General features: G+C 65.3%; 2 protein-coding genes across 5 annotated transcripts; one reads left to right on the top strand and one right to left on the bottom strand.

Moving 5' to 3' along the window:
• The first annotated feature begins 123 nt into the window (after window positions 1-123).
• Window positions 124-14,898, top strand: TMEM175 (transmembrane protein 175). 4 transcript variants are annotated; one of them, XM_054687970.1, is made up of 12 exons: window positions 124-178; window positions 6,281-6,655; window positions 8,354-8,487; window positions 8,700-8,738; window positions 9,102-9,199; window positions 10,183-10,234; window positions 10,387-10,422; window positions 10,773-10,856; window positions 11,023-11,187; window positions 13,066-13,144; window positions 13,231-13,366; window positions 13,988-14,898. In XM_054687970.1, exons 3-12 carry the CDS (start codon window positions 8,362-8,364, stop codon window positions 14,643-14,645), a joined length of 1,473 nt encoding a protein of 490 aa, XP_054543945.1. In that variant the 5' UTR covers window positions 124-178; window positions 6,281-6,655; window positions 8,354-8,361; the 3' UTR covers window positions 14,646-14,898. The 4 variants fall into 4 exon arrangements, with proteins under 4 accessions (XP_054543945.1, XP_037385069.1, XP_037385070.1 ...); XM_037529172.2 differs by having other exon boundaries at window positions 133-178; window positions 6,059-6,655; XM_037529173.2 differs by lacking the exon at window positions 124-178 and having other exon boundaries at window positions 5,246-6,655; window positions 9,105-9,199.
• On the bottom strand, window positions 14,660-22,761 carry DGKQ (diacylglycerol kinase theta). Its single transcript, XM_037529171.2, is given in 24 exon segments — window positions 14,660-15,517; window positions 15,657-15,809; window positions 15,879-15,990; window positions 16,062-16,208; window positions 16,349-16,449; window positions 16,805-16,983; window positions 17,065-17,213; window positions 17,299-17,450; window positions 17,722-17,837; window positions 18,195-18,233; window positions 18,434-18,584; window positions 18,806-18,867; window positions 18,947-19,001; window positions 19,086-19,176; window positions 19,244-19,467; window positions 19,548-19,648; window positions 19,731-19,796; window positions 19,961-20,083; window positions 20,086-20,110; window positions 20,239-20,373; window positions 20,464-20,549; window positions 20,830-20,929; window positions 21,073-21,152; window positions 22,515-22,761. Coding segments are annotated over 24 exon segments (2,796 nt in total). The 3' UTR covers window positions 14,660-15,415.
• Window positions 22,762-23,839: the final 1,078 nt, after the last annotated feature.

Consider the following 23,839-nt stretch of genomic DNA (forward strand, 5'->3'; position numbering starts at 1 on the left):
CGCGCTTCACTTCCGCCGCGCCGGGCGCCCGGGCCGGCGCGGGACTGCGCGTGCGCGGCGCCCCTTCCGCTCGCGAGGCCCGAGACGCCGGCGGCGCGGAGGTGGGGGCGTGGCTCCCTCGCGGCTTCCGTAGGCAGCGGGCCCGGCCGCGCGCACCGGAGCCGCGGCGCCGCCTCAGGTAAGACGCCGCCCGCCGCCGCCCCGCGGGCCGCCCGGGACTCCGCGCCGCGGTCGCCTCGGGGAGGAGGCGGGACACGGCTGCGTCCGCGCGGCCCCGCCGGCCGCCCTCGGGCCCCGGCTGCGCGGAGGGCGGCCGCCCCGCGGGGCCCGCCGGGCAAGCGCGGTGAAGGCGCCCGGGGGCCGTCGGGGCGGGCCGCCGTCTGCGGGAGGGCGGCGGGAGGCGCCCGGAGGCCGGAGCTGCTCGGCGCCTGAGGGCAGGAGCCCGGGGGCCGCCGGGGCTCGGCCGCTCCGGCGGGAGCCCGCGGCCTGGGGCGCCGGCGGCCTGCAGCTGGGCCGACGCGGCCGCGGGGCCGGGGGCGCTCCCGCCCGGGGCGGCCCGCGAGAGGGCGGCGCCGCCGTCCTCGCCACACCGGTCTCCCCACACCACACAGGGGTCCTGGGTTCTCGTGCGCGTTTCTCTGTCTGAGACGGGAGTTGTCCCAGGTCTGCTCCCCTCACGCAGACCTCTTTGCGAAGAGTATCGCCAGAGACGGGGCTCCTGTGGCGCGGGGGTCAGCGCGGGCAGGCCAGCGGCGGCCCCTAAGGCCTGGGAGCGGCCCACCGGGCGCGGCGACTCTCCTGTCTCCCCGCCGCCCTCCGCCTGCCTGTTCTGCTCCCCGCTTCGTCCCCGGGGAGACCTCTCACCCCCACATAAGCTCTTGTGTGCATACATAAATAAATCTTTTTTTGAAAAAAGAACATTACCTGAAACGAAGGGGATCATTTCGTAGCGGTGATGGGATCGCGTCATCCAGAGACTTGACTGCCCTAAACCGTTCTGCGCCTCCTAGTAAAGCTGTACAACACGTGAAACAAAAACTAATAGAAGTGCAAGGGGAGACAGACAAGTCCACAGTCGCAGTCGGAGATGTCAATACTCCTTTCCCAACAAGGGACAAGAAAGTACACAAAATCACCAAAGATAAGTAACATGTGAAAACCACTATCAGCCAACTGGACCTAATGCATGTTTACAGAGCACGCAGCACAGTAACAACAGAACACACTTCTTCAAGTATATAAAGAACATTTATCAAGATAGAGCATATTCTGGATTCTGAGCCAAGTATGTTCTCTGACCACGATGAGATGAAGTTAGAAGTTAATAAAAGATAACCTAGAAAGTCAATTATTAAGAAACCAAATGACTCACTTTCAGTTACCCATGGGTCAAAGGGAAATCAAGTTTAAAGTGAAGGAAAATGGAAATGCAGTATTTCAAAAATTGTGGAACGTGACTAAGCACTCCTAGAAGTCTTAAATCAATCACCTTAGCTTTCATCTTAAGAACTTAGAAAAATAAGATTAGGTGAAATGCTAAGTAGGTGTAAAAAGGAAATAAGAAATATCAGAATGGTAGTCAATAAAATAGGTAACAAGGGCCTCCCCGGTGGTGCAGCGGCTGAGCACTGGGTTGCGAAGCTGCCCGCGGCCTCTGCGGCGCTGGTTCGATCCCTGGCTGCTCCCCGGCCACAGGAGGAGGGTCCCACATGGCGCGCAGACCTCTCCTGCCGCCCGCTGCTCCCCTCTGCAGTGTACTTCAGTCCTTCTGCCTGATCTGCTCCCCGCTCTGGCTCTGGTGAACTCTCTCACCCTCCCGCGCTTCTGACTGTACCCAGTGCTTGTATAAGTAAATAAATAAATCTTTAAAAAATAATAATAAAATAAAATAGATAACAAAAGTAGAATCATTAAAGCCAAAAGCTGATTCTTTGATTTCAATAATAGAATCTTGGCCAGATTGAACAACAACAAAAAAAGTATTCACAGTATCACAGATGAGAGCAATGGCATCACTGTTAAAAAAAGAAAAAAGGTGAATATGATCAACTTTGTGCCAGTAAATTCAACAACTTAGACTAAACAGATTTCTCAAGAGACACTATACAGCTCACTAAAGAAGACATAGACAACCTGAACTTCCCTGTGTTTTATAAAGCAGTGGGTTTGTAGTTATCAGCTTTCCCCCAAAGAAAACTTCGGGTTTGGGGCCTCCCTGGTGGCGCAGATGATTGAGTGCAGTGCTGTGAAGCTGTCTGCAGCCTCTGCAGTGCCATTCGATCTCTGCGGGCCTTGGAGCAACCCTCCTGGCCAGCAGACCTCTCCTGTCTCACCTGCTGCTCCCCTCAGCAGTGTCTTCAGTCTGTCTGCTTGTTCTGCTGCCGTTCTGTCTCTGGTGAATCTTCTCACCCTCCCGCACATGTGGCCTGTACCCCAGCTCTTGTATAAATAAATCTTTTTTAAAAGATTTATTATTTATACAAGCACTGGGTACAGTCAGAAGCGCGGGAGGGTGAGAGGATTCACCAGAGCCAGAGGGGACAGCAGAACAGGCAGACGGACGAAATACACTGCTGAGGGGAGCAGCGGGCGGCAGGAGAGGTCTGCGCGCCATGTGGGACCCTCGCCAGCGGCCGGGGATCAAACCGGCACTGCAGAGGCTGTGGGCAGCTTTGCAACCCAGTGCTCAACCGCTGTGCCACCGGGGAGACCCAAAATAAATAAATCTTTAAAAAAAATTTTTAAAGCATATAGATCGAGAAGTAGTAAGTAAAATTATTTGAAAATGACATCATCTGTATTAGAGTACCCAACGTTGGCTTTGTTGACTTTATAAGTCAGACACTCCTTTTTGGGCTGGAAAGGTGCTGCATGATAGGATGAGCAGCACCCCTACTTCTACCCCCTGGATACCTACAATACACTCCAGTTGTCACAACTAAAAATGTCTTTAGATATTGCCAAATATCTGCCGAGGGACAAAAATCTTTCTCATCTGAGAGCCTCCATTCTTTGTGGGAAACCAAATGGAGTTTCCAAAAACTAGCTACCAAAACTAGTTGTAGAAAATACGATTATGTACCAAAAAAAAAAGTGTTTATATGTAACAACAAATATCAAAAGCAAAATGACAAAAAAAAATTTTTTCAGGAACAAATAGTAAAATGGGGATAAATTATAAAAAGCTCCTTTTAACAAAGATGGCATTGAAAGTAAAGAAGGAAGCTCCTGAGAACGTTGGCTTCAGCATTGGAAGCACCTCCCAACACGAGCCAAAGCAAAATCTTTGAAGGCTAAGAAAGCTGCTGGAAGGCATCCACAGCCACCAGAAAAAAATACATCCACACTTCACCCACCTTTCGGAGGCCTAAGTTACTGTGACTCCAAAGGCAACCCAGATATCCTAGGAAGATGCTCCTAGGAGAAGCAAGGTTGGCCACTGTACCATCACCACGTTCTCCCCATCACTGAGTCAGCCGTGAAGAAGACAGAAGACAACAACGCGCTTGTGTTCGCTGTGAATGTCAAGGCAACAAGCACCAGATCACACAGGCTGTGAAGAAGCTCTGACATCAACATAGACAAGGTCATTGGTCTGATCACGTTTGATGGAGAGAAGGCCTATGTGCCCCTGACTGGTGCTTTGGATGCTGCCAACATTCCAATTATAATTTAGAATACATGTGTACAGGTATACATATATGTATGTATAGATTATATAAAATATGCAGACTATGCGTATATATAAAGCGTGTTCTGAGTATGATTTTTTTTTTTTTTACCACAAAAGAGAATGCACAAGGGCCTCCCTGGTGGCGCAGGCAGTTGAGCACTACACTGTGAAGCTGGCCACGGCCTCTGCAGTGCGGGTTTGATCGCGGCCTGCCAGCGAGGGTCCCACATGGCACAGCAGACCTCTCCTGTCTGGCCCGCTGCTCCCCTCAGCAGTGTATTTCAGTCAGTCTCCCTGTTCTGTTCCCCGCTCTGTCTCTGGTGAATCCTCTCACCCTCCTGCGCCTCTGGCCTGTACCCCGGTTCTTGTATAAATAAATAAATCTTTAAAAAAAAAAAGGGGGGGCGTGCACAAAACTTATACACTGAAAAAATTTTAAGGCGTTATTTAGAGAAATTAAAGTCCTTAATAAATGCAGATATATTCCACATTCATAAATTGGGGGATTTAGTATTGGTAACATAGTAATTCTATAGGGCCTCCCCCGTTGAGCACTGTGATGTGAAGCTGTCCACATCCTATGCAGTGTGGGTTCAATTCCCGGCCGCCCAGGGAGATTCCCACATGGCGCAGCAGACCTCTCCTGCCTTGCCTGCTGCTCCCCTCAGCAGTGTATTTCAGTCAGTCTGCCTGTTCTGCTCCCCGCTCTGTCTTTGGTGAATTCTCTCACCCTCCCATGCCTCTGGCCTGTACCCAGTTTCAATTCTCTAACTTCACCTGTAGATACAGTGCAGTTCTGATAAAAATCCCAACAGACTTTTTTATAAAAATTTACAGCTCTGATTCTGAAATTCATTTGGAAACACAAAACCGTACAGCCAAGAGAAAATCTATGAGTTGTTTTTCACATAATAACAAAGCGTAATTCATAAAAGTCTCGATAAACTGGACTTCACCAAAACCAAGAACTTCAAAATACATTGTTGAAGATGTCCTTCATTAGGTGAATGAGTAACTAGTACCTCCATAAAAAGGGGTATCATTCAGTGATAAAAAGAAATGTGCTATCTAGCCCCAGAAAGGGGCTTTCTAGCCCCAGAAAGTCATGGAGGACCCTCAAAAATACATATCTAAATGAGATAGACCAGTCTAAAAGGCTAAATACTGTATGATTCCGACTTTGACTTTCTGGAAAAGGGAAATTATGGTGACCAATTCTGGGTGAGGGAAGGAAGGATGAATAAGGGGGAACACAGGAGATATTTAGGCCTGTGAAGGTAACCCTCTATGATATAGTAATGGTGAAAACCAGTCATCACACGTTTGTCAAAACCTGTAGAAGTATTCAGCACAGAGAAGGGCCCAAAGTAAACTCTAAGCTGGAGTTGGTGATGTGTCAATATGGGCTCATCTCAAATGTGCCACTAATGCAAGATTTTTTTTTTTTTATTTAAAGCAGGGTTGCTTTTCTTTTTTTTAATTTATACAAGAACTGGGGTACAGGCCAGATGCGTGGGAGGGTGAGAGGATTCACCAGAGACAGAGCGGGGAACAGAACAGGCAGACTGACGAAATACACTGCTGAGGGGAGCAGCGGGCCAGACAGGCAAGATCTGCTCGCCATGTGGGTTGCTCCGAGGCCGGTGGGAATCGAACCGTTACTGCAGAGGCTGCGAACAGCTTCACAGCGCTGCGCTCAATCGCCTGCACCACCAGGAGGCCGTAATGCAAGATGTTAATAAAAGAAAACAAGGGTGGGGGGAAATGGTAAAGGAATTCCTGGGAACTTTACTTACCACTCAGTTTTCCTATAAAACTAAAGGTGCTCAAAAAAAAAAAAATCTACTAATTAAAAGAATGTGTGTGTGTATAATCTCTGTGTGTGTATTTACATACACATGCATACTGTTGAGAGGCTGAAAACTCAGACCTGGGAGGGTGATGTGCAAGTCACGTTTCTGATAGTGAGTTGTTCTGAGAGTGTATAAATAAGTATGTAAGTTATATATTTAACTAATTAGACTTTTTTTAAAATATTTGCATTAATTAACACTTTAGTAGGCGGGTGTATATAAACAAAAGTACTGGTGGGCTCTGCATAATCTTTGGAGTGATGTCCAAACTTGCCTAGCACATGCAGGGCTCTTTGAGATTTAGGCCTAGCCTTGTCAGGTGCGTTCAGTTTATCAAACCTCGTGTACTTCGTTGCACACCACGCTTTGCTTATTGTGTACATGCAGCCAATTCCTTTTTGTCTTTCAATAATCACATCATTGTTTAAGGATGAAGAGAGGTGCTCCATATAAACTTCCTGAAACAATGCTTGGTACTTGTAAATTCTTGATAAATGTCATGTGTTTTTTCTTTTATCATAAATATTTCCAGACTGGTCCCTGGCATCTCGCACTCTGATATTTCCCTGACTCAACTCAGGCCAGGTAAACACTGTTCCCACTACATGTAGGGCAGTACTCACGGCACTGCCGCGTGATTGTCCTGGCACAGTGTAGCCACCACAGGCCACGCAAGCCTTCAGTTATCTACTCTGCTAGGAGTTTCAGCCCCTTGTCTTTAGCCTCCCTCAACTCTGTGCTCTTCAACTTTCAGTCCCGCATTTTATTTTCCATTGCCACGAGCCTTAAAAACGTGCGTATAAAGAGCAAGCGCAATCCTGAGGAAAAGAGGCGTCCTCTTGCCTGACTGTAGTAAGCAGCAGCAGTGGGCCTCCCTGGTGGCGCCGGGGTTGAAGACTGCTGTGGAGCTATCGCCGTGGTGGCACCAGTTGGCAGCAGATCTGTGGAGACTCGAGATGTTTGCCCCAAGGCTGGCAAGATCGTGAAAGACAGGGTGCGGGGAACTCTGCAAGTCACAGTTCTGACAGACTTGTAGCTGGCCTGTCAGTTCCAGAAACTCCGCGAGGACACGGCAACCCACAAACAGCGCCGAGGATCCCAAGGACATTTTGCCACCAAAGATATTCAGGTAAAAAAGAGGCTCAATCAGCCAAAAGGAGATGCGAGCTCAACCATGCTGGGGTGCCCGCGATCGGGGCGGCACAGCAGAGCTCGTCATTCTGGTCATAGGGTTTCATGACCAGCCCCGCTGGGCCCGTGGGCGTGGGGTCCTCTGTCTGCGGTAGTGTCTGTGCCCCAGAGTCCCCATGGAAAGGCTGGGCAGACCTGGGGTCCCCGAGCTGCCTAGGGCCGCTCCACGCTTACTCCGTTGGCCTGGCCCACCCGCCCGGGGGTGCACACAGAGCACTGCATGGAGCCCCTGTGCCCCAGCAGCTGGGGTGAGGGTGCCAGTGGCAGGGCGGGCGGGGCCTCTGGAAAAGGCGGAAAGCCGGGCAGACATGTACTGGGGGGCGAAGCCTGGGCCGAGGGCTCTGACGGGACAGTCAGCCGCCCGCAGGGCTGGGGGGGCGCGGGCCTGTGCAGGTTTCAGTGGTCTGTTTTGGCCTGGGCGTTGGCCATGGCGCATGGCTCCTTTCTGTCTATTTTCTCTCATCGCAGACAGATGGGGGTGCACTTAAGCGGCAGGAGTCTGGACACTTGGGGTTCCCGGTGGAAGTGGCAGTGTTTGGGGGGGCCTATGAGGTCATCTCCTGCCTCAGTCTCTGTGGAGAGCTGAGGGGCCCTTTCCTGTCTTAGCGGGACCCCTAAGCCCGCCTTGGCACGAGCCCACCTGACCTGCTCCACTCCGCAGGGAGGCACCGCGGTGGGCTTGGGGTTCCAGACATCCCTCCCCCACACCCCAACTTTTCAGCACCACCTTCCTGCCTTTCCAGTCCCTGGGAATGTCTCAGCTCTTCTGCTGAGACGAGGCGCTTCCAGTTTCAGCAGCAAACTCCTCTCCCGCCAGTCCCCTGCTGCCCAGGCCCACCCAGATGACTTCCCCTCAGCCCCTAGACCCGCAGGCGTCCTGGGCAGCCCTGCCGTCCCGCGCCCCGCCTGTCTCCAGCCGAGGGGCTGGCCTGTGCCCACGGCCTGCCACCCTGTCAAGGCTCCAGGCCACGCGGGCTCCGCCTGGACTCGGTGTCCTCAGGCTGCCAGGCACCCTGCAGCCCGCCCCGGCAGCTGGAGCCTCGTGCCCCATGTCCCGCTGGTGCCAGGGTCTCCGGCCCAGAGGCCTATCTGCTGGCTCTGGCGTTCTGGCCAGACCACCGCGGTGGGCTGTCGGGGCCACACTGGGGACACTTGCTTCCGGGGCCGGCCCCCGGGACCCCCTCGCCAGCAAGAGGCGGCACCCCTCTGTGGTGCCTGCAGAGGTGCAGCCAGGGCCAGGCTGACCTGAAGGCAGGGCCTTGATTGGCCCAGAGGTCACAGACCCTGTGCCCCTTAAGAGAAGCACCCACCAGAGTCGCGTGGGGGGGGGGGGGCGGGGGCGGGCCGCCCAGGTTGCAGCGCAGCTTCATTTAGTGGCCAGCAGCATCCGGGGCTTAGGCCCTCCCTGGCGTGCCCACCACAAGTGCCGGGTGCCACCTCCTGCCACTGCCTTTTCTCCTGGGGAGGTTGAGGCGCAGACGCCAGGCTCTGCAGCAGCAGGACAGGCGGAGTAGGGTGCTGGCACTGCGCCTGGAGAAGAGCTGTGGGGAGCCTGGGAGAGGATGGCGGGGCCCGTCCTGTCACCCCGAGCCCCCGGCAGCCGCAGCCCACCTGCTAGACCCACCCTTCCTCCCAGGCCTCACCATGTCTGGGCCGCCGACCCCAGAGCCAGCCCTCGACAGGCAGGAGGACCCTGCCAGCGGGATCCAGCACTCGCACCGCATGCTCAGCTTCAGTGACGCCCTGCTGTCCATCATCGCCACCGTGATGGTCTGTGCGCCCCCAAGCCTCCCTCAGGCCCACACGCCCTCCAGAGACAGCCTTCTCTGGCGCCCGCCCAGCGGGGCACTGGCCAGACAGCTTCGGGCAGCAGCTAGGCTCCCCCTGGGGGTGGGCCCCGAGTGGGCCAGGTGGGAGGGGGCGCGGGCGCCTGGGCACAGGCCAGGGCACCCCCTAAGAGCAGCCTCGTGTCTGCTCTGCAGATCCTGCCTGTGACGCACACGGAGCTCTCCCCGGAGCAGGTACCTGGAGCCCGCGCTGCGGGGGGGCGGGGGACTGCTGGCCAGGTGGCAAGGGCAGTACAGCTGACCCTGGCCTGGAGGTGGGCGCCGGGGCTGTCTGGAGGTGCAGGACCTGAGCGGAAGCGGTCCCCAAAGCACCCCCAATCACCGACTTGGAGCGCCTGCTGCAGGGCGAGAGGCCGCCCCCGGCGTGGGAGTCACTTCAGAGACTGGGAGCCCGGGCGGTGGGCGGGTGCACGCGGACCTTGCCCCACACGGCACCTGCGGCGCTGGCCAGCGGCCGAGGCCCAGGTGGAGGCTGCAGCAGGGGTGTCCGTGTGTGGGCCGAGCGGGACGGCCTCTGACTGCTCTCTCGTTTCCCAGCAGTTTGACAAAAGCATACAGAAGCTTCTGGCAACCAGGATCGCCGTTTACCTGATGACGTTTCTCATCGTGACGGTGGCCTGGGCCGCACACACGAGGTAAGCCATTCCCTCCCCCGACTCACCCCAGCGGCCCGCTCCCTGTCTGCCCAGGCCTCGCTTCCAGGGGTGCTGCTGTCCTGGCTCCCCGAGGCCAGGGCAGGCAGCTGTGCCACCTCACCGCTCCCAGAACTGGGAGGGGCTGCCCTGCGGACAGGGTCGGGTCCAGAGCTCCTCTTAGTGTCCCCGGGAGACGCCAGGCCCAGGGTCTTGTAGCCGCCCCCCGCAGGAGCCCCATGGGGGCAGTGGGGTGGGCGGGAGGAGGCGCCCTCGGGGTCTGCAGCACGAGGCCCTTCAGCACGGCACTTGCGTTGGCAGTGTCTCTTCCAGCCAAGTGGCTGACTCGAGGCGCAGGTGGCCACCGGGGGGGCCCCACGAGGACTCTCCTGTGCCTCCCTGACAGGGCAAGGGCCGTAGCTGGCAGCAGCTCACTGACTGAGACGTCCCCTGCCCAGCCCTGCGGTAGCCCTGCCGGCTGGACACCCTGCCAGACGCGCAGCGAGGCCAGGGCCACAGGCCCTCACACCGCCAGGCTGGGCGCTCGCAGCACTCTGCCCTGGTCAGGAGGGCGCCCAGCGGGTTCCGGAGGGTTGTCTGTAAGCATCGGCTTTGGACCCCAGGCCGAGGCGGGCCCACTGGAGGTCAGAGCGCGGCGGCTTCCACTCTCCTGGGCGTCGGGCCACCTCTGGGGCATTCGGGCACCAGCAGCCCCCAGGGCCCGCCCATACCCAGGTGGGGTGCGGCACGGAGCGCCCCAGGACCCTCGTGCCCACAGCCAGGGCCTTCCCCAGGAAGCAGGCCCCTCGAGGACTGGGAAGGGGGGCAGCCGGAGGGTGGGGGACAGGTGCCTGCGGAGGCTGCACGCCTCTCTGCACGTCCGCTGCCCTCCAAGCCGCGCTCTGGGTGGGTTTTCAGTCTGGCCTCGAGCGGTGTCCTTAGCTCTGACCGGGACTGCGCTGAGGGTGTCCGCTGCTCTCCCGCAGGCTGTTCCAGGTGGTGGGACGGATCGATGACACCCTGGCCCTGCTCAACCTGGTGAGTCGGCGCCTCTGGGCACTGTCTGGGCCCTGCAGTGGGGCCCCTCCAGGGGATGCCCTGAGATCTGGGGCCCTGATGGGGACACAGCACCTCTCTGGGCGGCCCCGCCCACCCTCCTGCTTCTTGCCTGACCTCCTGTCCACCCCTAGGCCTGCATGATGACCATCACTTTCCTGCCGTTCACGGTGAGTGACCGCGGCTCCCTGCCTCCCCCCAGCCCTCAGTGCCACTGGGGTCCGCTCTGAGGCACCTCCTACGGGGCAGGCCAGCCGGGTGGGCTGGGGAAGGAGAGCCTGGGGTCTGCAGGCTTGTCGGGGAGAGGGCCTTCCAGGGGTCCCAGGCAGGACGGCGAGGGCAGAGCCCCCCAGCTGGGGTGCCACAGGCCCACGGAGGGGCATCCCCCGGCTCACCGAGGCTCCGCCCTGCCACCCCCACACCCCCAGCCCGAGCCTAGTTTGGATCAAAGGCCGGAAGCAGCGGCTGGTGTTGCTGGGGTGGGCGCCCTGGGGAACCTGGTTTTGTTCTGTGGCTGCAGTTCTCCTTGATGGTGACCTTCCCCGAGGCACCCCTGGGCATCTTCTTGTTCTGCGTGTGTGTGATCGCCATCGGGGCGGTGCAGGTAGGTGGGGACGGCCTGCGCCCACGGCCCCAGGCCCCTCTCCACCAGCTCTGAGCGCAGCCCTGTCTCTCGGGGACCCACGCCCCAGGACCCGGCAGGGCAGGGGGCTGGCTCGGGTGGGGTGCCTGGCCGGAGCCCCGGAGGCCTGCAGCCCCCTCTCGCACAGGCGCTGATCGTGCTCTATGCCTTCCGCTTCCCCCACCTCCTGAGCCCAGCGCTGGCCTGCTCCGCTCACCGGGCCCTGTGCCGGCGCCACGTCCTGGGTGTGGTGCTGCGGGGCCCCGCCCTATGCTTCGCTGCTGCCGGCTGCTCCCTGTTCTTCTACCCTGCGGTGAGTCTGAGTCGGGCCCGCAGGGGCCGCTGGGGACGGGGCGGGGCCTGCAGGGCCTGGGAGCCAAGGGCTAGGCTGAAGTGTAGGCCCTGACTGGCTGGGGTGAGAGGCACCTCCGCTTGGTGGTGGAAGAGGAGGTGCCTCGCAGCCCGTGGGGCCCAGCCCCATCTCACTGGGTGTGGGGACAGCCTGGGGCCGCGTTCCGGGACCGTCCACCTGTGGGGTCAGCATGCGCTCGGATGCAGGCATCACGCTGGGAGGTGGTGAGCCCCAAGAGAGCGAGCAGGGAGTTCGAGAAGCCAGAGACGAAACTGCAGGGCAGGATGGCGGTGCAGTGGTCAGAGGAAGGGCCCAGGGGAGCGACCCCCGTGGAAACCTGCCCTGGCCCGGGAGCGTGAGGGGCACATCGACAGCTGGCTCTGAAGGGGATGGGTGACCCAAAAGGCTCGGTCAGCTCGGCGGGACCTGTTTTCGGGGACACAGTCTCCTCGGGTGCCCACTCTTCAGGACCGAGGCGAGCCCCTCCTTGGAGCCGCCCGTGGCCTGAACCATGGAGTGAGTTCACACTGTGCCCTGATGGTCGTGAGAACTGAGAAGGCGTCGGGTCAGCACTTCGGGGGTTCCTTCCCTGTGCGACATGGCGAGCATGAGCGCTGGACAGAAGTGGCCACAGCCGCAGGCTGAGGGCCACCGAGGAGCCTCCCAAGGGCGCAGGTCAGGTGCAGGTCGGGCTGTGCCCTGTGTGGACGAGGAGAAACCAGCGAGGGCCTCGAGAGGCGAGGACAGGCCAGGTCTGCGCCAGGCGCCCAGGCTGTGTGCCCAGGGCGAGGGTCGGTATTTGGGGCGGGTGGGGCCTAAGCCAGGAGGGCCGCAGAGCTGCCAGGGCCTTGGCCAGTGGGCATCGTGCTGGGTCCATGTGGGCAATGAGCAGGCCCTGGTGGAGTGATGGCCGCAGGGTGGGTGCCTTGGGCCAGCAGGGTGAGGACTGGGCAGGGCTGCCAGGCCTAGTGCTGCATCCACCATGTTCCTTTGTCTCTCCCCGATGGTGTGGTTGGCTCTCCACCCGTCTGCTCCTGCCCTCCCCACCCTTCAGGCTGAGACCTCCCTGCTCCCTGGCCCACCTCTGCGCAAGGCCACGCCCCTCCCTCAGCCTCCCCTGGCCTGCTGGGCCCAGCACCAGGCCCACCCTCCCGCCGGCCCAGCCCCCACAGGCCCCCCCAACAGGGCATTCAGCACCAGCAGTACCCCCCCATGCAGTGACTGCCCCACCCCAGATGGCCCCTGGTTGGGCACTGTGGTGTGTCCCCTCCCCATGTGGTGACCTGGGAGCCCGGCCCTGAGGGCCAGGCATGGCACAGAGGGGGGCGGCTGGCCGCTGGCAGCCCCTGTGGGACGCCCTGCCTCCCTGAATGCTTCGGCCCATACGTGCCCGCGGCTGACCCTCTCTGAGGCTGCAGCTGGCTGCCCCGCCTGTCCGCAGCACCTGCCCCCACCCCAAACACCCTCCAGCAGCGGACGCCCCCCTTTCCCAGCCCCCACCCCTCACCCACCTCCTGACGCTTTTGCTTCATCCCAGGCACTTTGTGAGATCGGAGGCTTTTGTGACGGGCCCTCGCCCTGAGCGCAGGCCCGGCGTGGTGGACGCCCTCCCCCACGGGGGCAGGGTGGCCAGGTCCCACCACTCTTCAGAGGGCCCTCCGGGCGTTTCCGCAGCGTTGGGCCCACCGGCCCCCTGCTGCCGGGCGCCTGGGTCTCTGCCACTAGGGCATGTGTTCTAGGCGCTGAGCCTGGGCTGGCCTGCGCCAGCCTCTGCTGCCGCCGCCGCCCTGGGCGCAGACCACAGCTGCTGCCCGCCCCTGACGGGCATGTCTCACACAGTCCTACCTGCTGATGGCGATGGTCGTCTTCCTCCCCTACGTCAGCAAGGCCGCCGGCTGGTGCAGGAGCAGGCTTGTGGGTAGGCAGGGGCGCTGGGCAGGGCACGGCTGCCTCCAGGGCCCAGGCCAGGCCCCCCACAGACCATGTGCTCCCCTCCCTTCCCAGGCCCCCCGGAGCCCCCCACCGAGGTCGTGGACTTCTTCACCTTCGACCTGCAGGAGCCGCTCAGCAAGGAGCGAGTGGAAGCCTTCAGCGATGGGGTGTACGCCATCGTGGCCACGCTGCTCATCCTGGACATCTGGTGAGGGCCCAGCCAGCGGCACCCCTGCTCGGCCCTTCCCCCCCCCACCCCCGTGCCAGTGACCGCCCATCCAGAGTCTGATCACAGCGCTCAGCCTTAATTCCTGTCTCGCCTGCGTCTCCCAGCCCCAGGCACACTCCCGGCCCTACTCCCTGCCGAGCCGCGGCTCGTCCTCTCAGGCTGAAATTCTCGGCTCTTATATCCTGGTTCTGCGAGTGTAAAGCCGATTCTGCAAATTCTCTCAGCAGCTCTTTCCCAGGGACAGCATGAGTTTTTTCAAACGTGGAGCAAATGTTCTTCGGCACTGAGCCGGGGGACCTGGCAGGGGCCTGAGCTCTTTCTGCACCCCAGCCCTGGGCCGGCTGTCTCCTGCCCCCCACCACTGCCAGGAGGGGAAGGGGTCAGCTGCCTGGGGCCATCGGTGGCTGAGAGGTGGGGCCAGTGGCTCCCTGCAGGGGCCTGCAAGAGCCACAGGGCAATGGTCCTGAGTGCAGGCTTTGCCCTTCCTGAGGCAGCTCAGGGCTTAGCGCCTGCCCTGGGGCTGGAGGGGCCACGGCGGGGCAGGGCCTGGGGGCGCCCGGACTCAGCCCCCTGAAGCCACAACGCTCTTCCTGCTCACAGCGAGGACAACGTGCCGGACCCCAAGGATGTGCAGGAGGAGTTCCAGGGCAGCCTGGTGGCAGCGCTGCGGGCATCGGGGCCGCGTTTCCTGGCCTACTTTGGCTCCTTCGCCACGGTGGGCCTGCTGTGGTTCGCCCACCACTCGCTCTTCCTGCACGTGCGCAAGGCCACACAGGCCATGGGGCTGCTGAACACGCTCTCGCTGGCCTTCGTGGGCGGCTTGCCACTGGCCTACCAGCAGACCTCGGCCTTCGCGCGGCAGCCAAGGGATGAGCTGGAGCGGGTGCGCGTCAGCTGCGCCATCATCTTCTTCGCCAGCATCTTCCAGTTCGCCATCTGGACCACGGCCCTGCTGCGCCAGCGAGAGACGCTGCGGCCAGCTGTGTGGTTTGGGGGCCAGGAGCATGCTTTCATGTTTGCCAAGCTCGCGCTCTACCCCTGCGCCAGCCTGCTGGCCTTCGCCGCCACCTGCTTCCTGAGCCGGGTCAGCACGGCCATCTTCCACCTCACGCAGATCGCCGTGCCGTTCGCCTTCCTGCTGCTGCGGCTCCTGGTCCGCGCGGGCCTGGCCGCCCTGAGCGCCCTGCGCGCCCTGCGCCGGCCCGACCATGGCAGTGCGGATGAGGCGCGGGCTCCGCTGCTCCCTGCCCACTGCTAGGCCGCCACACACCACCCCCCCCCGAGCAGGGAGGACCTTGGCCATGCTGGCCTCCATGGGGCGACCCCCACTGACCCCCTCCCCCAGGACCCTGGCGCAGAGAGCAGAGGTGCAGCTCGGCGACACTGGTGTATTCCCGCAGACTGGCTCGCGCCCGGGCAGTGGCAGGTTACAGACTCGCGGGGGGAGGGGGGGGATGGACGCCCCAGTCCACGCAAATAAACACAGGGCCGTGAAACCAAGGGTGTCACTGTCAGGGAGGCGGGTGTGGGGCCGTGTCTGTCCAGGGGAGGCGACTCCCGCAGCCAGCAGAGGTACAGGCTGGGCCCCTGGGCTTGTGGGAGGGGGCCTTGCCAGCAGGGGCACTGGGAGACCCCGTGCAGGGTGGAGTTTGATGCCAGCCTCAGGGTCCGCTCCTGGCATGGCTGGGTCATTCTGGAGCCACCAGGGGGCCCGCAGTCAGCCAGTGGCCTGAGTGTATCCACAGTGAGGAGGCCAAGGGAGAGTAGGGGCTGCCCCCAGACAGCAGCAGGTGCCCCAGCCCCGCACATGCTCTAGCTGCTGCTCAAGCGTCTTAGAGTCACAAGGGGGGCACCACCCAGCTCGAGCAGCTAAGGGTGGGGGACACAGCAGGGCCTGCCCTCCAGGACAAGGGCCAGGCCCCAGAGGCAGAGAAATGGTCAGTAGGAGCTCTGCGCCCCCATCGTGGGCGTGGTGGCGGGAGGTCCTGTGGGCAGGGGTGAAGGGGCGCTGCCCCGCCAGGCAGGTGTCTACTCAGGGCCTCCCTCGGGGGCGGGCATTCCTTCCATTCGGGCGTCCCTGGGGGTTCCGGCCTTCCTGGGCTTCAGTTTGGCCTTCCTCAGCATGTGGACCTGTCCCAGGGTGGGCAGGTCAGGGGGCCGGCTGGGCCACCCAGCTGACGGGAGCCGCTGTGAGTCACGGGCCCTTCCTCCCAGCACCAGGGACGTGTTTCCTCCCAGAGGTGGGTGCCGGGCTCTGCCCTTGAAGTACCTTTGGGCCTGCGGCAGAGATGATCATGTGCCCGGGGGCCTGGACCCAGGGCTCGCCGTCCACCTGCACCGGGGTGGCCTTGAGGAGGGTGACTCGGAAGTAGGAGCCCTGGGCGATGCGGATGCCGGAGCGCAGCCCGCCCTGCACCTGGCCCTGGTGGAAGGGGGAGGCTCAGGGGGTGCAGGGTCCCAGGAGCACCCCGCGCCCACAGCCCCCACTCACCATGTGCATGATGCCCGTCACCCCCACCACCTCCAGCAGCCCGTCATCCATGCGTGGCTTCTCAAAGCGTGTGTCACTGTCAGAGCCCCACAGGTCGGCCCCTGAGCCCCAGCTGCGGGAGGGGGTGCAGGTCAGTGCTGGCAGGACGGGGCCCATGTCCCCCAAGGCCCCGCCTAGCAGCACCTGGGGATGTTGATGAAGATGAGGCCCTCGAGGCTGGGCAGCTCCACCTCCTGCTGCTCCACCTGCAGCCTCAGCTCCCGGTGCAGGCTGCGCGAGTGGCTCATCTTCTGCAGCCCCGCCCGCACGTACACACCCTTGTTGTGGAGCCTGTGGGACAGGCCTCTGCCATCATGGGCCCACCCCCACAGGCAGCCTGCCAACGCCAGCCCCTCGCATCATAGCCTCCTGGTGAAGTACGCCCTCACCAGGTGGGGGGGCCCTGCCTGCTACGTCCTTGTTCCCGATACCTGCTCGTGAACTTGCCGGGCTCCTCCTCCCGTGCCTGGTGGAAGTCCAGGCTGAGCTCCGCGTCGATGCCAATCCCACAGTAGTTGCTCATCTGCACAATCTGGGGATAAGACATGTCCTCCCGTGGGCCTGCTTAGCCCACCCAGTTCCCCCACCTCCCGAGGTGACCCGGCCTCCTCGTGTCCAGCCCAGCTGTGTCGCTGTCGCCAGCGTGCCATCTGCCCAGGAGCTGCCTCGCACAGTGGCCACAGCATTGGAGGCAGCAGGTCATGTGGCTGGGCTCTGTGCCACCCAGCAGGCCGCTGCTCTGTGCCTCAGCTGCCCACTTGCGCAGGGGACGGCACCGGCCTACACCGGGGCACTGCCAGAGTGAGAACAAGTACCTGCGTAGATGTGGTCAAGAGCGGCCTGTTGGGGGGGGCGCCTCTCCACACCCCCCCAGGGCGCATGGGTACCTTGGGGGGCTCCACGTCTGCCATGCCATCCTCCCCGCCGCTGGGGTCTTGCGCAGCCAGCAGGATGGTCCAGCGGTCCACAAGCACGGCGTCCGCCTCGTCCACCGACAGCAGCACGGAAAGCGGGTCCTCCCCACTGTAGCCAGCCCCCCAGCGCAGCACGCGGCCGAGATCGTTGCCTGGACGCAGGTGGGCAAGGACTCAGCCCCGGCCTCCACAGAGCGGGCGGTTGGGGTGGTGGTCCAGGCACCCGGCCCCACCTGTGCCCAGGGGCAGGATGGCCACGGAAGGGTCAGGGCAGGCCAGCTGGTGCCGCATCTCCTCCAGGCCGGCGAGCACCCAGCCCACGGTGCCGTCCCCGCCGCACACCAGCACACGGAAGCGGGGCACTCGGGAGAAGAGGTGGAGCCTGGCGGGCGGGGCCACAGCGGCTCAGCCTGGGGCCCACAGCTCCTGCCCACGGGCCCCTCCCGCTGGCTTGGCCCCAGGCTCACCCCGGAAGGGGCCCCCCGTGGGTCAGCTCGAAGACCTGGTGAGGGTTTAGCAGCTTCCGGAAGCTGCTGAGCAGGTCACGGCCCTTGAGGCCTCCACTCTTGGGGTTCACAAACACGAGGAGAGGGCGGCAATCTGGGGGCAGCTCCGTGTGCTGATGGAGGGGCTGGGTGAGGACAGGCTCCCCAAAAGGCAGAGCCTGGGGCCCTGTTGTGGTGCCCCCCCAGCCAGGGGCCCCGCACCCCCCTGTCCTCCTGGGTGTGGGCCCTGGGCTGCAGAGCGGGAGCAGGGGCCACCAAAGGCAGACAGCAGGGCCTCTGGGGCGGCGGCCAGGGCCAAGCATCCACCCCCGAAGAGTCACCAGCATGCCAGCCCTCTGGCCTCAGCCCAGAACACCATGGGGCTGCGGCCCGGGCCCCGCTCACCAGCACATCCGGGAGCACCAGGGCGCTCAGGGGCCGGCCCTGCACGGCCGTGTCCCTGACCAGCATGTACAGCCGCTCGGCCTCGGCGAAGCAGGCCACCTCCAGCACCAGCGCACCTGCGTCAGGGGTGGGAGCTCAGGGCCAGTCCAGCCCAGGCGGCTGCGGTCACTGTCAAGGGACCACCAGAGGAGGACCCCAGCCCAGGCGGTGGCCCTCAGGGTGGCCAGGCTCAGGTGAGAGGTGCTGGCCACCAGGAGGCGGTGGAGGGCTGGGGACTGAGGGGGGCAGGCTCAGACAGGGCCACGCTGGGCCCGGGGAGGCCGCATGCCTCCCACCTCTGAGCCCAGGCTGAGGCGTCCTGGCCGAACTGGACATAGGAGGACGTGCACGCCCCCCACCCTCGAGAGGCTCTGCGGGCGGCAGGAGGGAAGGAGCCTCCGCCCGCCCAGGACACCGCGGCGGGGAACACTCACCTTGTGCGGGGTACACGTGGCTCAGGGACACCAGGCCAGCTGCAAAAGCGAGCACCATCAGGGCGGGGGCCACACCCACCCTCCAGGCTCACCCCAGCCCCTGCGCTCTGGCCAGCGTCACCACTTCCCAACACAGCTCGCCCAGAGAATGACCTCCCCAGGCGCAGGGCCCCAGCCCCCAAGATCTGAAAAGCAAAGAGAAGAGGGACCCCGGACAAGACGCCCACCAACGGCCACACCTTTGGTAGCCAAGGCCTCATCCAGCAGGCTGCAGTACTCTGGGGTGGACAGACCAAGTGGCAGGCCGCCCACAAACAGGGAGACGCAGGGGGCCACAGCCCTGCTCTCGGCCACGTAGAAACGCGCCTGGTTCATCTGCCGCAGCGAGGTCTGTGGGCGAGGAGCGTGCCGGAAGGATGTGCTGGGCACCCAACCTGCGACGGGGACCTGGGAGCCCAGCACCAAGCACAGGGGAGGCCCTCCCCCCACGCCCCTCTGGCCCAGGCAGTGGCTGGCCACCGGACCGTCAGCACCCTCCGCACTGGGGGGCAGGGGGCCAGGGCTGGTGGCCAGGACCAGCAGCTCTGGGGGGCCAGTGCCCACCCACTGACCTGCCTGATCTCTCGGAGCCGGTCTAGTAAGGGCTCTGTGTCCGCCAACAGCGTCCGCTGGACTGCACGAGCAAGAGACCCAGCGTGAGGATGGTGTGGTCACCCGGGGCAGCTGTGGCTCCGCAGTGGACAGACACCCACCTTGCTTGCTACCCATGATCACCTCCACCAGCTGGAATCTCTCGGAACCCTCGGCCTGCAGGACAGAGTGTGGGGCATCAGGCCTAAGGCCACCCCACCCCGGACACCTTCACTGGCAGCGGGCAGCCCAGGGACTCACCTGGCGGCCGAGAAGCGGGAGGACCTCCTGCACCACGGTCCCAGCAGTGCTCTGTGGGGTCACGAGGATGGACACGTAGGCCACACCCACCCTGCAAGGAACAAGCTCAGGAGCTGGGCCCCCAGCCCCTCCCCGCCGGGGCGCCGGGCAGGCCTCACCTGAGCCAGGCAGGGTAGACGCGCAGGACCTCCTGGGAGCGGGGCAGCGCGCGGAGCACCCAGGCCTCGGGCATGGCCTCGCGGGCGGCAGGGCCGTGGCCACCCTCCTCCACGGGACCCCCGCTTGGGGCCTTCCCCGGGGCCCCGGCCAGGCCGGCGGGCAGGGCCTGCAGCTGGAAGTCCCCGGGCTCGTCCGGGATGTAGTAGGCCCGCAGCGCCGACTCCTGCGGGGCGGGTCTGGCGTGGGCGGCGGGCGGGGCGGCGGGCGGGGCGGCCAGCAGCCCGCCGGGGAGGGGCCTCTTACCAGCACCTCCTCGCTGCGGGCCGGGCGCGGCACGGTGACCACGAGGAAGCGGTTGCGCTGCACCGCGTCGTCGCCGTCGAAGACCCTCAGGGCCTGCTTGTCTGGCGAGGGGGCGAAGGGGGCGCGGTGAGGCGCGGCCAGGGCCCGGGGACAAGGGCGGCTCGCATGGGGGCGGGCGCTTACTGGGCTCCGGCACCGCTTCCCGGCCGGCTCCGGCGGGGCCTCCGTCCAGGCCGTCCTCCGGGTCTCCTGCGGGCAGCCCGCGGGTGCTCACGCGCTGCGGCCCCGCCCCCCGCCGGCCCCGCCCTCCCGCCGGCCCCGGCCCCGCCCCCGCCCGCAGCCCCGCCCTCCCGCCGGCCCCGCCCACCCGCCGGCCCCGCCCCCACCTGCGGCCCGGCCCCGCCCCCGCCCACCTGGCGCGGCCGCGCGCTCGGGGATGCGGAAGCAGTGCATCTTGCTGAAGTTGCGCGACAGCAGGCGGACGCAGGTGGGGGGCAGGATCAGGCTGCGCAGGACCCCGAACGTGCACTCCGGGCGAGCGCCGCGTAGCACACCGAGTGGGCCTGGGGGGACACGGCGTCACCCCAGGACCTCGGGCCGGGCGGGCGTTCCGGACCACGATCCCTCCGCCGGGACGCACGCTGACCGCCCCCCCCAGAGGCGCCCCCACCCGCGCGGGCCCGCCGCGCACCTGCACGCCGCACCACTCGCAGCGCACGCCGGCCAGCACGTCGGACGAGCCGCACGTCTTCCTGCAGACCTCGCAGCGCGCGCCCGCGGGCAGGTTCCCCTCGCGCCAGTGGTGCTGCCGCGCGCCCCGCGGGTCCTGCGGAGGGCGGTCGGCGGCTGGCTGGGCCCGGCCCGGCCCGGCCCGGCCTCCCCGCGCCTCCCCCCGCGGCCCCGGCCCCGCACTCACGTGCTCCCGGTGCCCGTCGCGGTGGCACTGGCGGCAGTCGCTGCAGGCGAAGGGCACACAGTCGGGGTGAACGTGCAGCTCACACACTGGGGGGCAGGCAGGGTTAGGGCCCTCTCGCCACTGGACCCTCGCCCCCAGGCCTGGGCGTGGCCCTGGCGGTCCTCCAGCCCTTCGCCCTTCCCTGGCTCGAGTTCAGGGCCACCTGTGGGCCGGGTGGGGACCAGCCGGAGCCTCAGCCTCCCGGCCCTGTCCGGCCTGGCCACCCAGCCCGCACCCTGCGGGGCACCTGCTGGGACGGCGCGCCCGCCCTGCTGCCCACCACACCTGGCACCCAGGTGGGACGAGGGGGAGCCTGCAGGCCCATACCTTCGCAGCGGAGCGCGGGGGCCTCCAGGGCCTTGCGGCACACGTTGCAGAACTTCCGCTTGTAGAGCCCACGGGGACCGAAGCAGTGGGCCACGGGGACCTGCGGGGACGAGCCTCAGCTGGGCGCCAGCCCCACTGCCCTGCAGGCCCAACTAGCGGGCTGGCCCCACACCTGCCTGCCCAGCCCTCTGGCAACCTGGCGTGCCCACCCTGTGGCCCCCCAGGCACCCACACCCCACGCACCCGGACCAGGCTGGGCGCCACGCGGGCGCAGGGTGGCAGCACCAGCTTCAGGCACTTCTCGTGGGACATGAAGTTGCAGGCTGGGGAGGAGACGCATGTGAGCCACTGTTCCACAGGGGTGGCCGTGCCCCAGCACAGCATCAGGGCTGCCCAGGGCCTCGGGGTGCCCCACATTAGGCCGCTCTGCCTACCGTGAGCGACTGGGAGAATGGCCCAGGACCCCAGCCATTTCAGGGGCCCAGGGAGGCGCAGCGACCTCTGCCAGCTGTAGTGCCCCCTGGACGGCTGTCCCAGCTGCCCCAGCAGCCAACCAGCTTTGCCACCCACGCTGCCCACACTCCACTGCACATGCCCCACACGCAGTGCCAGATCAGTCTGTGGCGGGCGGAACCGAAGCAGGCAGGGTCCCTCTCCTGACCAGGACAGGCAGCCCCAGAGCCCGCACAGTGAGGAGAATGGACACTCGCCAGGCTCACAAGGCCAGGGGGCAACAGAGGCACCCAGGGAGGGGGCTGGGGAGACCAGAGTTCAGCAGGGACACGGGCCCAAAGCTGGACAGGAAGAGAGGAGGCCGTGAGAGAGCGCAGGCTGGACCAGGGTACACAGGCGGGAGCTGCCCATCGAGGGTAGGGGCTTGGCTTGGGCCACAGGCAGGACGGGATGGACAGGGCTGCAGAGCTAAGAGTGAAGTGTCAAATGGACAGTGTCCACACAGCAGGGCGAACTGTGCCTCGGGCCGCCCGGCCGCGCCTCATTCCTGTGGAGAACACCCAGAGGCAGGCGGGGGGGGGGACCCTAGCTGACCTATAAGGCAGCGCGGCACAGGCGCCTCCCGGCTCCCCTTGTGCCCCACTGGGTGCTCCCGGGAGGGCAGGGGAGCCTCCTGCAACACCCCGGGCAGGCCCCTCGCTCCCCACAAGTGAAGGTCAGGACACTGCCCAGCACGGGCCTCCCCCACCTCCCGCTCCGTCCGAGCTGCTTCCCGCTGGGGCCCTTGAGGGCCTGGCACCTGCCCTGGGGAGGAGCCCCACCGCGGGAGGAGCCCCACCTGCCGAGGTCGCGCCCAGGAAGAGGCCTGGATCTATCGCGGGCCGAGCCCCGCCTTCAGCGCCTCTCACCCCTGCGGGGGGCGCCTCGCCGGCCCCTGGGGCTGCGGCTCGGCCGGCACATCCCCGCCTGTGAGCCCCGGCACCCCAGGAGTGGCGCCCCGTGCCCGGCCGCCCCTGTGCAGCCCTGGGCCCGGCCAGCCCTGCCCTTCCCCGGCAGGCGGCGCGGGAGGCCGGCTCGCTCTGCAGGTCGGGTCGGCGGCTTCCTCAGGCCCGGGCTCAGGGCCGGTGTCCCCGGGCCGGCAGAGGCTCCGGCGGGTCCCCCCGCCGCGGCGACGCTGACGCCGGCCCGGCCGGCCCCGGCCCGGCGCAGCGGCGGGCGCGGGCGGGGCTCACCGTCGCACAGAAAGCCGCCCAGCCCCCAGATGAAGTCGGAGCAGAGGTGGCAGAAGGTGGGCCTGGTGAGCGTCACCTTCCGGAAGCAGTGGCCCGGCCCCGGCCCCCGCCCCGGCCCCGGCCCCGGCCCCCGCCCCGGCCGCGCGCGGCCGCCGCCGCCCAGCTCGGGGCTGGAGGCCGGGCCGCCCGGGCGCGGGGAGCCGCCGCCGAGCCGGGCGCGGGCCCCGGGCTCGGCCGCCGCCGCCATCCCCGGCCCGGGCGGCCCGAGCCCCGCGAGCCGGCAGGCGGGTCCGCGCTGGGCTGGAGGCCGAGCGCCCGCGCCGTCCGTCCCCGCTGGTCCGCGCCGCGGGCTTCCGACTGCGCCCGCCGCCACTGCGCAGGCGCGCGCCGGGGCGGGGCGGGGCGGGGCGGGGCAGGCGCGCCGGGCGGGGCGGGGCAGGCGCGCCGGGGGCGGGGCTGGGTGGAGGGGCGGGGGTGGTGGGGCGCACCGGGGGCGGGGCGGGGCAGGCGCGCCGGGGGCGGGGCTGGTGGCGGGGCGGGGGTGGCGGGGCGCGCCGGGGGCGGGGCGGGCCGGGGGCGGGGCTAGGTGGCGGGGCGCGCCGGGGGCGGGGCGCGCCGGGGGCGGGGCCGCCGGGGGCGGGGCTGGGGGCGGGGCGGTGCCGCCGGGGGCGGGGCTGGGGGCGGGGCGGGGCGGGGCGGGGGTGGCGGGGCGCGCCGGGGGCGGCCGGGGCCGCTGGACCCCCGGTGACCGACGCCGGACGCCAGACACCTTTGGGCCTGTGGCGCCCAAGCCGCGCCTGCGCAGACGGGCGGCTCCCACGCGGCGCCAGCCCGGGCTTGGCGGCCTTGGAGGGCGCCCGGCGCTGCCCGCGCCTCGGGACCGCCGTCCGCGTCGAAGGAGCGGGGAAGGGACGCAGGGGCCGGAGGTGAGGCCCGAGGAGGGCCCCGGCGCCCCGGGTGGGTGGAGCAGGGGCCAGCAGAGGTGCCCTCGCCTGCCGGCAGGCTGCCCATCGGACACCCGCAGCCGCCGCCCCGTCCTCACGGCGGAAGGGCACCCGGTCGGCCAGCGCTGCGCCCTGCCCGCCGGGCGGGCCCTGGTGGAGAGCCCAGGGCGCCCCCGGGCTGCGGCCTGAGCCTCAAAGCGGCAGGGCCCGGCATGCACAGCCTCCTGGTTCAGGCCCCTGGAGACGTGTCCTGGGGCGCACCCCGCCAGCGGTCAGCTCCCAGTGCCCCCCGCCGACGGCACCGCGGTGGCGGAGCTGGTGTCCGTCGTGGGCTGCCCCGGCCCCAGCCCAGCAGGGCCTGGCGCCCGGGAGGCCTGGGAG

The sequence above is a fragment of the Talpa occidentalis genome, unplaced genomic scaffold (assembly GCF_014898055.3).
Source record: "Talpa occidentalis isolate TD23 unplaced genomic scaffold, MPIMG_talOcc4v2.1 talOcc4.6, whole genome shotgun sequence".
In the NCBI taxonomy this organism is placed as follows: domain Eukaryota; kingdom Metazoa; phylum Chordata; class Mammalia; order Eulipotyphla; family Talpidae; genus Talpa; species Talpa occidentalis.